The sequence below is a fragment of the Apis mellifera genome, linkage group LG11 (assembly GCF_003254395.2).
Source record: "Apis mellifera strain DH4 linkage group LG11, Amel_HAv3.1, whole genome shotgun sequence".
NCBI classification, from domain to species: domain Eukaryota; kingdom Metazoa; phylum Arthropoda; class Insecta; order Hymenoptera; family Apidae; genus Apis; species Apis mellifera.
This window is the reverse complement of record NC_037648.1, coordinates 2749903-2765218: the sequence shown is the minus strand read 5'-3', so window position 1 is coordinate 2765218 and position 15316 is coordinate 2749903. Positions and strand designations below refer to the sequence as shown.

Sequence of the window (15316 nt, the reverse complement as noted above, 5' to 3'; positions counted from 1 at the left end):
TAACAATAGTAACTTCTTTTCTTCTGTTCGATTAAAAATTCTAATTATCGATTAATTCAAGAAACACGCTTTAAAAATCAGATCAAAGAGTGAAGATTAATATAAAAAAAAAAGGAAAAAATGCTGATATCGCTGAAAAAAAATATAACTATCTAAAACATTTACCTGTTTTAACCAGTTCAATAATCAAGATAAATTAAAAAGTATTGGAGATAATTATATCGAAATAATAAACGTTTGAAAATTTATATATATCGTTATAATAACAAATATACATATGAAAAATATGAAATTATTAATTCATGAATATTCGAGTTTATTAATCAATTTCACGTTCGTAAGAGTAATTCTTGAAAGCCACGTTATTATGATAAAAATAACGATTGGAGAAAAAAATAAGACTCACCGATACCCTCTTGCCAAAACCAAGGAAAGACAACTTTCTCCTGGTGTTCTCCATCGTTCACCGGTCGCGGTAGCTGCTGCAGCAGCTATCACCTTAAGGTGTCGTCTTTTTCCTGGGTGCTCGGCCGATCCTGAGTCGGGACGGCGATGTCCACATGTGGAGGAGTCGCTGAGATGGCAGCTCCGTTCTGCTAGCTGTGCGAGAAGACACGTTTTATTTATTTCTCAATTTCGATTATTGATTTGACAAAAATTTATTATTTTTCGATTACTCAAAATTAATCGATTGAATATGGATGAATAAAATGAATAAAAAAATAATTAAGATTTTTAATAATTATATAATAGATTTTTAAAATATAAGATAAATGAAAGGAATAAATATAAGTAGTGTTTGGTTAAGTATTTAACTTTTGTTTTAAGTATTTAATAATAATACGTACTTTAAAAACTCGAATTCCAGTTTTAGAAATTAGTAGGGATAATTTCTGCAACAGTTAAGAGAACGGAAAGTGCGAAAGTTAATAGTATTATATTTTTATTTATAAATTTAATTGAAATTGCTTGTTTTGAATTCCATTCCAATTTAATAATATTTCACACTATTTCTATTTTTATTTTGATGAAGTGATTGTTAATTTTTTTAGATATCAACTCGTACAAATATTTTATATAATAGTATTTCAAATAACAATTTTTGGAATAAATAAAGAATGAAATAAAAAAAAAAAAATAAGAAATGTCACATACAATATTTCATATTTTCATAATCATGTGAATAAAGTAATAAATTTTTTAATTACTTCTTATTTTAATTTTTTTTAATTTTATCAATGCAATATCAAGTAAAAATTAATAATAAATTTTTTTTGAAATATTTAAATCAATTAATTTATTTAAAGAAAATTTCGCTAATTAATTATATTTTATTATTTTATAATTTTATTTTTTCTTTAAATGTGTGTGCATAAATAATAAAATTAATAATTCAAGTTTTTTTCAACCGCAATTAAAGAATATCGATAAAGGGATTACTTAAATAGCGATAGAAATGGAAACACGCAAAATAACAGGACAATTAAGGAAATAAGAAGGAAAGAAATAGGAACAAGTTTCATTGGAATGGGTAAATTGCAGACTAATTGATGCTTTATCTGATGAAAAAGAAGATGGAAATCGATTAAGAATAGATGGGGCAACTGATATTGCAAAGAACAAATGAAAATGTTTAAATTGGATTTCAGAAGGCAATGGAATTAATTTTTCCTGGAAAATTAGAATACACATGAAAGCAGCAAATTATTCCACTTTAAATTCAAATCTAAAGTGTAGAAATGATTTTTCTTTTTCTAAAAAAAAATTTATATCACATAATAAAAATTAAAATATTTCGACAAATTTTATTCTCTAGAATAATAACATTATTATTCTAATTCATAAAAAATGAAATTATTTATTTTAATAATAAATAATTAATCAAATTGAATTGAAATACAAAACATAATTTATCATGCAAACTGTTTGGAAAGTTTCGAATCACGAAAAATAGCAATAAGAAAATAGGAAGACGGACGAAATTTCCAGCGAAAGAAAATTTTAAAAGAAAAAAAAAAAGCGAGTTTGAAAGAGCACACGAGGGATACACACCTTGAAACGAAACAATACGCCCTAGCGCCACGAGGGCGACGTGGTCGGCAATGAAGGATAGCGCAATGAGGATAGCGATCAGAGAATCACGAGCGAGCTTGAGAACACTTGTTCGCGGACTAAGGATCGTGGAGATCACTCGACAACTGAACCACTATCAGGGAAGGAGAGGTGACTCGACAACTGTGACCGACCGACTGACTTCGTTCGAGACTACTCCACCGCTACTATTAACAACGCAACATCCATCCAAAGAGACCGATTCTAATAGTATTACTTGATAAATAACGTCCGGACGATGTGGCGTAACGTTTGCGACGAATAAACAACGAAATAAAACGATATACGTTTCATTTCCCGATCGTTCATGTGACGAATCGTTGGAATATTGCCCGGAAGAAATCGGATAATTTTTATGCGTAAATCTGTCAATAAGTTATCGCTTCTCTTAAAAAAAAAAAAAAAAAAAAAAAAACAACAACAACAAATATTAAAGTTAACGAAGAAAAATTTTTTATCGCTAACGAACGAAACGTGTAGTACGCATCATGTACGGTACTGCCCTCTTCGATTAAAGTGTCCTAACATTCGGACATATTCGAGAAATTTCAAGTTATTATAAACAAGTTTCTTCTCGAACAATTGGATTAATTTTAAATTTCTGTACAAAGTATTTTATACGTACTTTCTAATTTCAAACGAAAGAAAACACGTAAAGGTTCAAATATTTCAAGGTATCTTGAAAAAAGGTTAGATATATTTTATGCTCGGTGAGGACAGAGAATACGTACGTACGTGTAATATACGCTCGACGGCAGAGTTATCTCCATCATTTCCTCAAATTGCCTCGGTCTCTAACGAGCCTCGATGTTTTTTTCACACTAAGCGAAGGAACAATTGGCCGTCAATGTTCAACGTTGTATTTCACTCATACTGCTCCTTATACTTTGGTTAAGGAACGAGCGAACTAAAAATGCGATAACACTGGCAATCAGATCGCCTCGTCTCCTTTTTTTATAGATGTACGTACATACTCTATATGTGTATATTATAATTGTACACACTATCTACAAACATTTGTCGCAGCGTATGTTTGTTTCCAACGAATTTGCGTTCAATTTCTTAACGCCATTTTAATGTCGCATTTTTCAATTTCTCACCCATATGAGAATGATTCTTAATTATATTTTTTTTTTTATTTGACGAAATATGCGAAAATCGCACCATGTCTGAACGATAAAAATATTCCTAAAATAAACTCTTTGCTCTCTCGAGAAGCTTAGAAGAATAGATTAAGAAAATAAAATAATTCTATATATATAAATAATATAAAAAATATAAAAAAATTACGATAAACATCCTTTGTGCAAATATGAGAGTTTGTAAATGTAACTTAATATCGTTACTTGATATTTTTATGCAATTAAATGAAAAATTAATCCATATAAATTCGCGTTAAGAAATGTTTTAAATGCTTCGCGGTGGTGTAATAAAATAAAAAAAAAGAAGAAAAAGAGAGAGAAGTTCAATCGCATCGAAGAATGTTGTTCGTTCGATAATTTAAGGATGAAGAATTGAAATACAAGGATCAGTGTTCGCTTGTCTCTAATTACACGATGGAATCCAATGGACGTTACGTAACAAAATACCTATCGTTTTTCCGTCGCATATTCGATTATCCACGCCACGATACCTGGCCCACGATATTTAGTCGCGCCTTGAAACCGTATTCTCGGCATATTTTTCCGTTAAGAACGATATCCTCCAATAATAAATCTAACGAATAATAAACAAAATTAAAATTAATAATAAATTAATCGTAATCGAAATCACGATCGAACTTTTTCTTTTTATGCTAATTCTTCTTTAACGAAGCATGATCGGGTCAAAGATGACTCGAAACTTCCTTAAAAAATCCTTAATCTCCTTTTTTATTACACCAGATTTTCTCGATGTCAACTTACAATTTAATCGAGAAATATTAATAATATTATAAATTCTTATTTATATTTTAACAATTGGAAGATTTTTAACAATTAAAATTAATTATGCTAATTATTTTTTAATTTCATGTAAAAATAATTTAAAAATAATCTAGAGATAAGTTATCAAATGGGAATAGAATAAATCTATATGTATACAATAAAAAAATTGCTCGATGACTAATTTTCCCAGTTTCGCAAAATATCAATTCGAGATAAGGGTTTAATCGTATCTTGTTACATTTCGTTTCGATAAAATATTTTATCAACGAATCAGAATATTTCCACGAATTTCAATCGCTTTCCCCTATCATAAGATTCCTGTACGCGGCGTAACGTGGAAAAAATGCGCTCGATACAACACTTCGTTGCGCCGTTTGATCGATCGACGACGCCGCGCGATTTACGACGTACTCGTTCTTTTAACGAACCGAGCTTCTTCCCCGCCCGATTCCTAATCCGCGCTGTCCATCATTCGGGGGCAAGATAAATCCATCGACAAGCAATAAAATCACTGAATCACCGGCCTCCACCGGTTTCCTCGAACAGGAACGAGCATTTTTTTCTCTTTTCGCCGCGCTTGAAACGTCTCCGAGAGAAGAGAAATGGCTAATCGTTCGGGAAGCGAAGAGACAGAGGCGTCGGCCTTCTCGCCTCTCGACGGTTGAAGGAACGGCGAAGGAAAGCTTGAAAAACGAGTTTCATTCACGACGCCTAACCCGAAAGTGTTATTACACGTTAGAGAGAATGACTCTTCCCCACCGAGATAAGAAAAATTCGAGCAAAAAAAAAAAAGGAATACTCCTCGTAGTTCCAGTAGTGGATTATTTACGGTAAATATTTTATAATTGCAAAACGAAGGTACGATGGAACGGTGAAAGATTCTTCTTTAAACTGGACGTGTAAGCAATGTAATCCGATCCGAGGTCAAATATGAGATAATATTAAATGAAATAGGAAAAAATATTTTTGTTCGATGAAACTTTTATTTTGTGAAATTTTTGTAATTAAAACGGGACGATATACTATATAATTTGAATTGTATTTAATTATATTCAATTAAAGTAAAAAGAAAAATTATTAACTGAAATACATTTACATTTATATATTCGTTAAATAATTTAAATTACATCATGTTTGGTTTTATTTTAATCGGAGAAATTTCACAAAATAAGTTGGCGAAATTTTTATTTAGATAATATAATAATAAAAAAATTTGACCGTTGCATCGGTTTGTTTACGTTTTTTTCCCAGCGGTTCAGGTTTCTCTTTCTTTTCTCGCTCGCTGTCCTTTTCTACATTCGACAAAAAATGTGAGCCGCGAGTTCAGGCCAATCTTCCCGAATCTTCCACAGTGTAAACTAAAGATTCCTCTATTTAATATATTCGTGTTACGAATTTTGCAAGGCGTAAAAATCAACACGCGTTTTATTTCGTATAATTAATTAACAATAGATTTTAAATAATGTTTCATTCGAATTAATTCGTTCGAATGATCAAAAGATTAATAACATCATTTATTAATGATCTAAAATTATTTGACATTTTATTCGCGGAAGATAACTTAATAATATTTGAAAAAAAAAGATAATTTCAAAGGCGTGAAACGACTCTATTTGTGCACACATCTTTTGTCAAACCATCTGTTGCAGTATTACGAGCAATTCCATTTTTCCTTTTCTTATCTTCCTAGTGTATTGTTCTAATGATAATACGCGATTTTCACTCGAGTGAGGTCGTTTCCAACTTCTCGACGCGTTATGTTATCGTTTTTTTAATTCTATTATTAACGACGTTATATCGAAACTGTGCATGCACTCCAAGGTCACCACGCACGTTTTTCATTCTATTGCCTCTAATGTTCTTCATAAACAAAAAAAAAAAAAAAAAAATTATCTTTTAATTCATTTTGAAATATAAATACAATCCTCTCGAGATAAATGAAAAAAAAAAAAAAAAGAGAGAGAAAAAATTCATTCTACATGTTAGCAGGGGGACATCTCTAGGGATATCTAATAATCAATTAATTATATAATGGAACACCACAATGCTCGATTGTTAATTGAATTGTGACACTACTTCGTAAAATAATACTAATGAAAGGATAAAAATTTTTTATTGCTTATTTATTAATGAAAATCTTATATAAGAAACGGCAATTCTTATGAAATTCAGAATCGTGATTCCGCTTTCGTATATTCACTTCGGTCAGTCTCTTATTTTTTCCAATCGGTGTCCATCATCAATGTGTTAAACAGACAAGTAAGATATGTTCTTCCATTTTAAAGAGAAGTGTAATTCGCACGGAAAGCTCGATATGCAAACGAAATCGAAGTCAATGATAAATTACGAGGAGGTGTATCGTGCAGGAAATATTAAAGAAAGGAAGCTTGTCTTAAACCTCATTTACTTGTCTTCGAAATACATCGAACACCATGTAATAACGTTGTTTATCTTCCCTTCCACCACTGTTGCCAATATATAAAGGACAAACCAGACTTTCTCTGACCTTCTGCAATTCTTATGTAATACACGTTTTAACGATATTCATTCCTTGAACTTCGATTCGATATTTTAATCAGTTCTCGACAGTTGAATTAATTCTGCATAATGCAATGTATTTATGAATTAATGCATAATCCAATAATATATTTTTCAATTGGCTGATATAATGGTTCTCAACTTTTCACAAACGGAAAAGTTTTTCATCGTTGAAACTAAAATTCGAAAAACCTAATGGTACAGCAGAGAGAAAGGTTAAGGTTAGAATTATCGATCGAGTTGTGACGAAAATAATTTGAATTCCAATTTTCTTATTCAAATCATTTCTGATAATAATATTTAACGATAAAAATAACGCAATTTTTCAAAAAAAATTTTAAATCCAATTTTAGAAATTTTCTTACAGAAATATTTTTCATTCCGATTGTACGTAATTTTCGTATTATTAATTTCACGTTATTTGAATATTTTAAACCGTGCTAGACCGTAAAACGAGGAAGGTGCACGAAACATGTCTACCAGTATATAATACGGATTTACTTATTCATCGAACATTACTGGGTCATATTCATTCGTATATTGAATCATTTAAGTACGTTATTCTTTCGATTATTTTTCTTTTTCCAAATTAAACCTACGTTTGCTTCTAATTCTTTTTCCTTTTCAGATATAATTAAAGTTTCTTTTAGAACGATATTTTATGCCATACAGCAGTATATAAAAATATCGTAGAGGGCGTTAACGTATTCACAGCTTAATTATTCGTTAACGATAAATATCGATAATATTGTTAAAAAATATCGATTGAAATTTCTATTTCTTTTCATTCAAAATTATTATTATTAGAGTTTATATATTATTATATAGATATAATATTTTATATTTTATATTTAATATTTTATATTATAATATTTTATATTATTATTATATAGAGTTTATATTATTAAATAACATATGTTAACATATATAGAATAAATAAATAAATAAAAAAAAAAACTCGTTATTTTTATCCATTGACATAAAACAGAGTTATTTTATAAATAAGAGTTGTTAATTTGACAAACAAGCAGACAGATTTTTGTACATCGTTCTTCGTGTTTGTTTTGACGTTTAGAATCGATCGAATCCTCCGAAAGGTAGATCCACGTATATTAACGCTTCGCTGTATAATAATTCTTTTCTCGACAACACTCGTCATAGTTACATTTTTTAGATTTATTTTCAATACAAAATTAATTCTAATTGCATTGTTCTAATTGTGAGACGCGCAATCTTTTCATTATCACGAGGAACAAATAATTTCGGCAAATACTACGTATGTGATTCATCGTGTCGGAGAATTCAAGTTTAACCTCACCCACACGATTCACCGTTGCGCTATTGATTCACTTGATCTGGTAGTTTGCTCTCCAAACAGAGCAAGACAAATATCTCGACACGCGTTGTTACATATTTGTTACATAGTAAGCAAGACTTTTTCCTTAGTTTTGAATCGTCACAGATTCGATTCGAAACTTTGAACTTTTTTTTTTTTTTTTTGCTATTTTTATGACTCGAAACTTTGGAACTCAATTTTTATATAATTTTTTCGGAAATTTGAAACTTTGGTTTCTATTTTCAAAAATTCCGATGAAACTTCGAAAACTCGAATTAAATTTTTCGCTATTTTTGGGATTAAAAATTCTCAAAGTCTAAATAAAAAAATAAATTTTAACGATTTAAAAGAATACGAATTTATTTAACCAACTTTGATAATATTTTAACTCAATTTTATAGTTTGTACAATTATAAATCTAATTTTGAGGAAGCTATTTTAGAAAAAGACGAAAGAATCTTAGATTTTAAAAAGATTGTAAAAAATCTAAAAATTTACATATTTCTAGAAATAATGCAAATATTAGATGTACGAATTAATTCGTTAAATCAACCAAAGTTCTGATTTAAATATTTGACGAGGCATGAAAAGAATATGTTATAAATTGCTTCAGTTTGATCAGATTATCAATGCAGATCGTTATCAGCGCGAGCTGATTTGCATGTATGATATAATTCAGGAATGTGATAAGTCTTGCAGACACCAAAATTTGCAAAAGAGACAAATAAATAATGACTTGTTTAGTTAACTTACTCTGCTAACGCGACTCTGTTTGATCATCATTTATTCAAATAGTTTAATATTCACTTGACAAATACACATTTTCAAATATTGAAAAACGTGAAAAAAAACAAGGATGACTTCATTACGTCAAAATCGTCAATTTATTAATTTTTATCAGAAAAATTTGATTGATTTAAAAAAAAGAAGAAAGAAATTACCAAAAGACTTATTAAAAAAAAAAAAAAATTAAAAGTCATCTTTTTGTAAATTTAAATTGTAAATTTAACTCAAAATAATATTTATATACACGTAATATCAGCTGTCGGTAAGTAATTAAAAATTCTCTCCTCGTGTATATAATAATTTCTCTACCTTCGATATAAATATTTTTATATAATAAATATTTTCCGTTCATAAAAATAATTGCGTTTAAACTTTTAAAATTAAAATTTCGGCACAGAAGATTTCTGCTCTTATGTTTATGGAAAATTTTTTACGTGACTCAGACGAATATGGACAAACCCGTTTCTTCGTCGCGAGAAAAAAAAAGGATGGGAAACACGAACCATAAAGGAGGGAAGAGAGAGAAAGAGCGAGAGCGAGAGAGAGAGAGAATGAAAATGTCGCCCGAAGCGGCGTAGCACGTGTGTAGCGAAAGAAAGGATATACGTATGTTTGCACGAGACACAGATATTGAAGATTTATAAAATCAGGTCGAAAACCTCGAGTCTCCCTGATTGCATAACCTTGTGCCACAAAAGACACGCTAGAGGAGAAACCGACGTGCTCCTTTCTCTCCGACTGGCTCGAATCGTTTTGTTTCGAGGATTTATCCGTGCAATATACAATAATAACCGCTTAAGGATCGTAATGCCTAAATACAATTACAATTATCCACCATGATCTCACTGTCTCGCCATGCGTTCAATAGCATCTCGAGAAACCGTAATCGACGTAATCTAAATCTAAATCTAATCTAACAAAAACAATGAATATTATAATAAAAATAAGTAAAAAGCCATAATAAATTGAATAAGCAAAACTGTAAATTTCTACTTTTTGAAAGATTCTTCCGTTAAAAACAAATACGTATCATGATATGATGAATTTTTTTTAATAATAATAGATGCAAATATTTCATCAATTTTATCGAAAGAAATTTCACGAATCTATATATTGTATTATTTTTAAGAAAATAAGATGAAAATTACAGAAATATAATAATTAAATACAATAATATAATATAATTGCCTCGTCTCGGTTATTATTGATATGTTATCTCTCTCGCTCGTTCCCGCTGTATTTGTTGTCTTTCTCCGTCAAGGAGCTCGATGTTTTAAGCTCCAATGTTTTCCTAGAAAAAACCGGCACCTGCTCTCCGCGAGAATACGCGTTCTCGAATTACCGTGAAAAATCAAGCTTTGAACCTTTTCGTAAAAGTTAATTATGAACCTCTAATTTACGAGAATTTCATTTTAATTTCGACTCTATTAGGCTTTCCTATTAACTCAACCTAAATAAGAAATATCTTTATATTCTATAATAAACAACGTAGGACAATTTGAATGTCACATCTATTGTTTTGATCCTTAAAATCATTGAGAAATCTACGTAATTCTTTTTAAGTTCTTATTCTCTACGGACTCGCAAGCGAGAAAGACTGCTTCTTAGAGAGGTTGCTGCTATCGTTTCTTCGATCGATATTTTTTATTTCAACACAACTACACTTACATATTCTGTAGGACTAGCACAGAGACGGTGATTCTCTCGCTTAATTAATTCAACAGCCATTCTCGCACGAGAATAAAAAATCGTACTGATTTAAAAATTTTTTTTTTATCCAATACATAGAGGGCGCTCTATTTATTTTCAAACATACACAAAAAGCAAATTATATCCGAAAAGAATATTTTTGAAAAACACGAAATCGAAATCATCTTATAAAAATTTATTATTTATTTAAAAAAAAAAACACTTGATTAATTAATAATCTTTAGAAAATCCGTGCAAATTTCCACGAAGCATGGATTGAACAAATAGAAGGGGTAATCAAGCGATGAAATTTTCATCGCAGCAAAGAATTGGTTCGGATGAATTAACAGCATAACACGGATCTTAATTGGCTCAATTAACGAAGCTGTATGGGCGTGATCAACGCCGTTATTAAACCGAATGAACGCGTATATTAGCCGCGACGAGAAATTCCGTCACGTGGCGCTGCTTCTCCATTCTTTCGTGCTTTCCACCCTTTCAATTGTCGCGGCCGCATGGTTTTTGACTCGTGACTCGTCACCGACCGCTATTTAATCCTCCGTCACATGAGAACAGTGTCATCACATGATCGAGAGCGGGCGCGTCCGCATCAATTAATTTCGAAAACTATCCACGTTGTTTAAGGCAATATTTTTTATTTTTTATTTTTTTTTATTATTATTTTTTAACGGTGAAAAAAAAATCGTTTTTCAAGAAAAATGCTCGGAGGAAAAATAGAAAAAAAAGTAAGTAATTTAATCCCGTCAATATTTACGCGTGTTTTCTAAATTCTTTTTCCTTTTCCTTGGACAATATTTTCTAAATATTTTGTCGATGTCAAAGTATTAAATCGACGAATGGTAAAATTAACATTTCACCTCCGTTTAATCTGAAATAAAATTGTTAATTAAATTTTTATTCGATGAAAGTATGATAAAATTCAATATTACAATAAACTTTTTAATGGCGAAGACTTTTAAAATGAAATGGCTATTAAAAGATAGAATGTCGAAATTTCTTTTTTTTTTTTTTTAGGATAGAAGCGTGAACAATTTTTGTTAATTAAGAAATTTAAGAAAAAAGCTTGTATATTTCTCTAAATTTGATATTAAAATTAATTGAAATTTCGTTTCTTAATTAACGAAACTTTTTTTTTTCTTTTTTATCATCTTTCAACATTTCTTATCTATTATTGATTTTTTTAAAAACTTTCGTTATAAAAAAATTTATTCCAATAACTCACATTTCCTCGTTATTAAACGAAAATTTACTTGCAAAATTTTGGCTTGCATAAAGGTGAAGTATTAATTTTATCATTAATTTTAATGCCTCTCGTGTAACAATAACGATAAATTTTCTAAAAAAAAAAAAATTAGAATAATTAACGTTGAAATTAATTGTTAATCGCGCGTCAGGATAATTCGTTAAAATGCAGAGACATTGCATAGCGTTGCGAACAAAATGCAACGATCGTTTATTGCGTGTTTATTCGTCTAAAAATGTTCTCTGATCAGACCGAAACAGCACGTCTTACCGATCAAAACGATTATAGAAACTAGAACAGAGTATTTCTTATAGAAATTATAAATAACGAAAAAAGTTCTATTATTATTTTATAATTGGAATAGAGAAGAAATTTTTTAAATAATTTAAAATTTGAAGCAAATAAAATTATAATATAAAATTCTTCACTTTATATTGATGAAAGTAAAATTTGAGACAGCACATTTTTTTTTGAACATTATTCCATAAGAAGAGATGAAATATAAGAATTTTGAGTCTATAAATAAATTAATAAAAAAAAAAAATTATTAAAATCTAACCTAACCTAATTTTTTTTTTACCTTTTAAAAAAAGGTTAAAAAAAAAATAATGCTTATTTATTTATAATCTAATTAATCTATCAATTAACAAGACATTAAATTACCTGATGATTCTCATTTATTCTGATAAAAATTTTATTTTCAATTCTCTATAAAGTTTTTTAAGATTTAATTAATTTTGATGATTTATATATACGCATACATATATATAAATATTATCAATCGCGAATATTTGTACAACGATAAACTTTTGACCTTGGAAAAGATTTATGAGTTTATGTTTAATAATAGGTTAACATAAATTTCAGCCAACTTAATTTACAACATAAATAATAAACCAAGTATGTCATCAAATATAAATACTATTTATATCAAGGACAAACATCTTCTTTCGTAATAATAATAATAATAATAATAATAATACGAACAATGTGATATTTCTGAAAATTAGATCACTCCAGACGGCGTGTGCGCCCTATGCAAATGATAGACGCTTTTGTGTCTTCGATATATATACGTCCTTGGCGACGTCGTAGCAGCTTCGTGTATAGCGTGTATGCACATGTGCTGGCGCTTCGAAGGGATCATAGCGACGCGAGGCGAAGCAACGTTCGGTATCGCGCTTGTATTTTAGTCTCAACAATTCCCTCTCTCTCTATATATATACATTTCCAGGTCGCGCGACATACACAACCGGCCAGAGAATCGAATTATTCTACAATAAAATTTTCATTTCTAGAACTTGACATTCGTATCTTTTCTTTTTTTTTTATCGTTCAAGTAACCTTCAATTTCTTTTTTTAGTTGTATAATTATATATATATATAGATCTAAAGTTTTTTATACATTATTACATGTATATATGTATATATAGATGTACAACTTTCTCGTCAAATGTCGCGCATTCCAATTCTCACAATGCCTGTCGCAGAGTGTTAGTTATCGAAGAAAAACTTTGCATTCACCCATTTGCGTTCTCACGATTAACTTTCCATTCCATTTCCGGGCGAGTCATTTGCATCGCGAAAAAAAATTGTTATTTGATGGAAATGAAAAAATTCGACTAATTTGATCGATTTATCAACTGATTTATGTACAATTTCTATACTTTTATAATTTCTAGACATGCGGGTACGCGAGATTAAGAAGTTCGGGATAAGTCGAAAAAGTTCGGCCAAGATCGGGCGAAATGTCTTGTGCCGCCGATCATAGCCGAATTTTACCGATCCATTCCGAAGTTTGATTTTCGAGACTCGGGCAAAATTAAATACTTGTAATAATTTTTCTTTCTCTTCCGAGAAAGAAATATCAAGAAAAAAAGGAAAGAAACTACACAAAAGGAAAAAGAAAGCAACGGTGATATAATAAATACGTTAAGGAAAGGCTAGGTCAGGGCTAATCATTGATTGTGTGCACGTTGACGTCTGCGAACCAAACAATGCTAAGGGCGTCGACAATGCTAAGGCTAACATCGATCCAATATTGTGCAAACACCTTTATTCCCACCTGTCGCTGCTAGATCATTCACGCGTTTGTATTCTCTTCATCTTGGAATAACTTCCCTATGCTTTTTTTTTTATTAATATTTAAAAATAATATATATATATTATTTTGATTTAAAAAGTTTTTTATTTACGTTCGAAATTTAAAAAGAACATTTTCAACATCGCGACTAGCTTCATCGAAGTGATGCACCGATACTGGTCCACTCTACACTGCTAACTACACTGTCTATTTAAGATACAATGTTGCCCCCAGTTTCACGGATCACTGATTATTTACCTTTTTAATTGATCAGCTGATCAGTCGCATGACATTCTACATGAGAGTGTCATCTAACTTGGAACGTTGAACGTAACGTTCATAAAATGTCAGGAGGTTCTTCCTTGAAGGGGTTTACGATTAAATTTTTGAACTATGAAATATGAATAAATGTTTTCATGTTTCTTCTGTTTCCGACGAGTAAAGGTAATTAAATTAAAATACAAATACAATGAAAAGATATATAAAACAAAATACAATTTCTGGCTTAACGTAATCCGTAAATATTTCTATGAAAAGAACGCAATGTTGAAAGAGCGCATGCGCGACGAGCGTTCCGACGAAACATCCATCATGCGCGTAATTTTTAACTCGGTAGAAGCTTGCTTTCAATCATCGACCCACCTGACGTAACCGATTTAAGTACTTAAGCCAAACGACTGCAAGCTTTTTCTCTTTTTTCATTCCTACTTCCATTTTTTTTTCCAACCACAATATTTACAAATTGTTTCGTCCACCGAAATTTTGTTTACACAAACGACGAGCAAAAGAATAATATCGTTCCAATAAATCTTAATAAACAACTATCATTATTGACAACAATAATCTTCTATTTCCACTTCCATTTTTTTTCAATAGAATCTAACTAACAGACACTCGTATGAGTTATTTCAATTTTACTCACAAAATCGTTCGTTAGACAATAGATTTCAGAGCGATAAATCTTCATTATTAATAAAGAACATTATTGGAAATCGCTTCGCGCCGATCAGATCCCAATGATTGCGCAATAAGTGCGAGATTTATTCGCATTTTTCAACGAACGACGAACACAGTTGGCTGAAAAGTCCGCCGACCTCAGCCAGTTTAATAAATAAATCGCTCGAGATTCGCTCCAAACCAATAAGCGCGTTTCGCAACATGGAAAGCTCCTTTCATACCGGCATACCGGACTGATATCGATCGGTAAGTTAGGGCTAACGTGACGCGAGCAAATTTGCTCTTGTGGACCCTGCTTCCTAAAAATGTGTGCGTGATTGTAATTGCACGGTTATCTAGTTTATTGACCCTTTCTTATCTTTCGCCCCGCGATTAGATCACACGGATCTGTTTCGTCTGGGGAGAAGCATCGAACTTTTTTTTTTATTTTATGTAAATTGAATTTTTCATCGATCATCCGAATTCGTCTGGTGTTTACAAAAATTGGAATCGAAGGAATAAGAAATATAAAGAATTAAATTTATGTGTATATCGAGAAAAATTTCGATTTCTACTTTTCGTCGAACGAGTTCAAATTCCCTGTAATTTCGATCGTAAACATAATCGTATAAAAAACGTAATTACAA

At 30.4% G+C, this 15316-nt stretch overlaps 1 protein-coding gene across 6 annotated transcripts in view; it reads right to left on the bottom strand.

The window, feature by feature from the left end:
• LOC725581 (band 3 anion transport protein) overlaps positions 1-15316 on the bottom strand; it is a 58848-nt gene that overhangs the window by 34515 nt on the left and 9017 nt on the right. For 2 of the 6 annotated variants that reach the window (XM_026444050.1, XM_026444052.1), the window contains exon 2: positions 407-600. In XM_026444050.1, the coding sequence (XP_026299835.1) occupies positions 407-460 (54 nt within the window). In that variant the 5' untranslated portion in view covers positions 461-600. Of the gene's footprint in view, positions 1-406; positions 601-848; positions 894-2052; positions 2192-2847; positions 2867-15316 lie in introns of those variants that run through there. The other 4 variants (XM_026444053.1, XM_026444054.1, XM_026444051.1 and 1 more) reach the window with 4 other exon arrangements.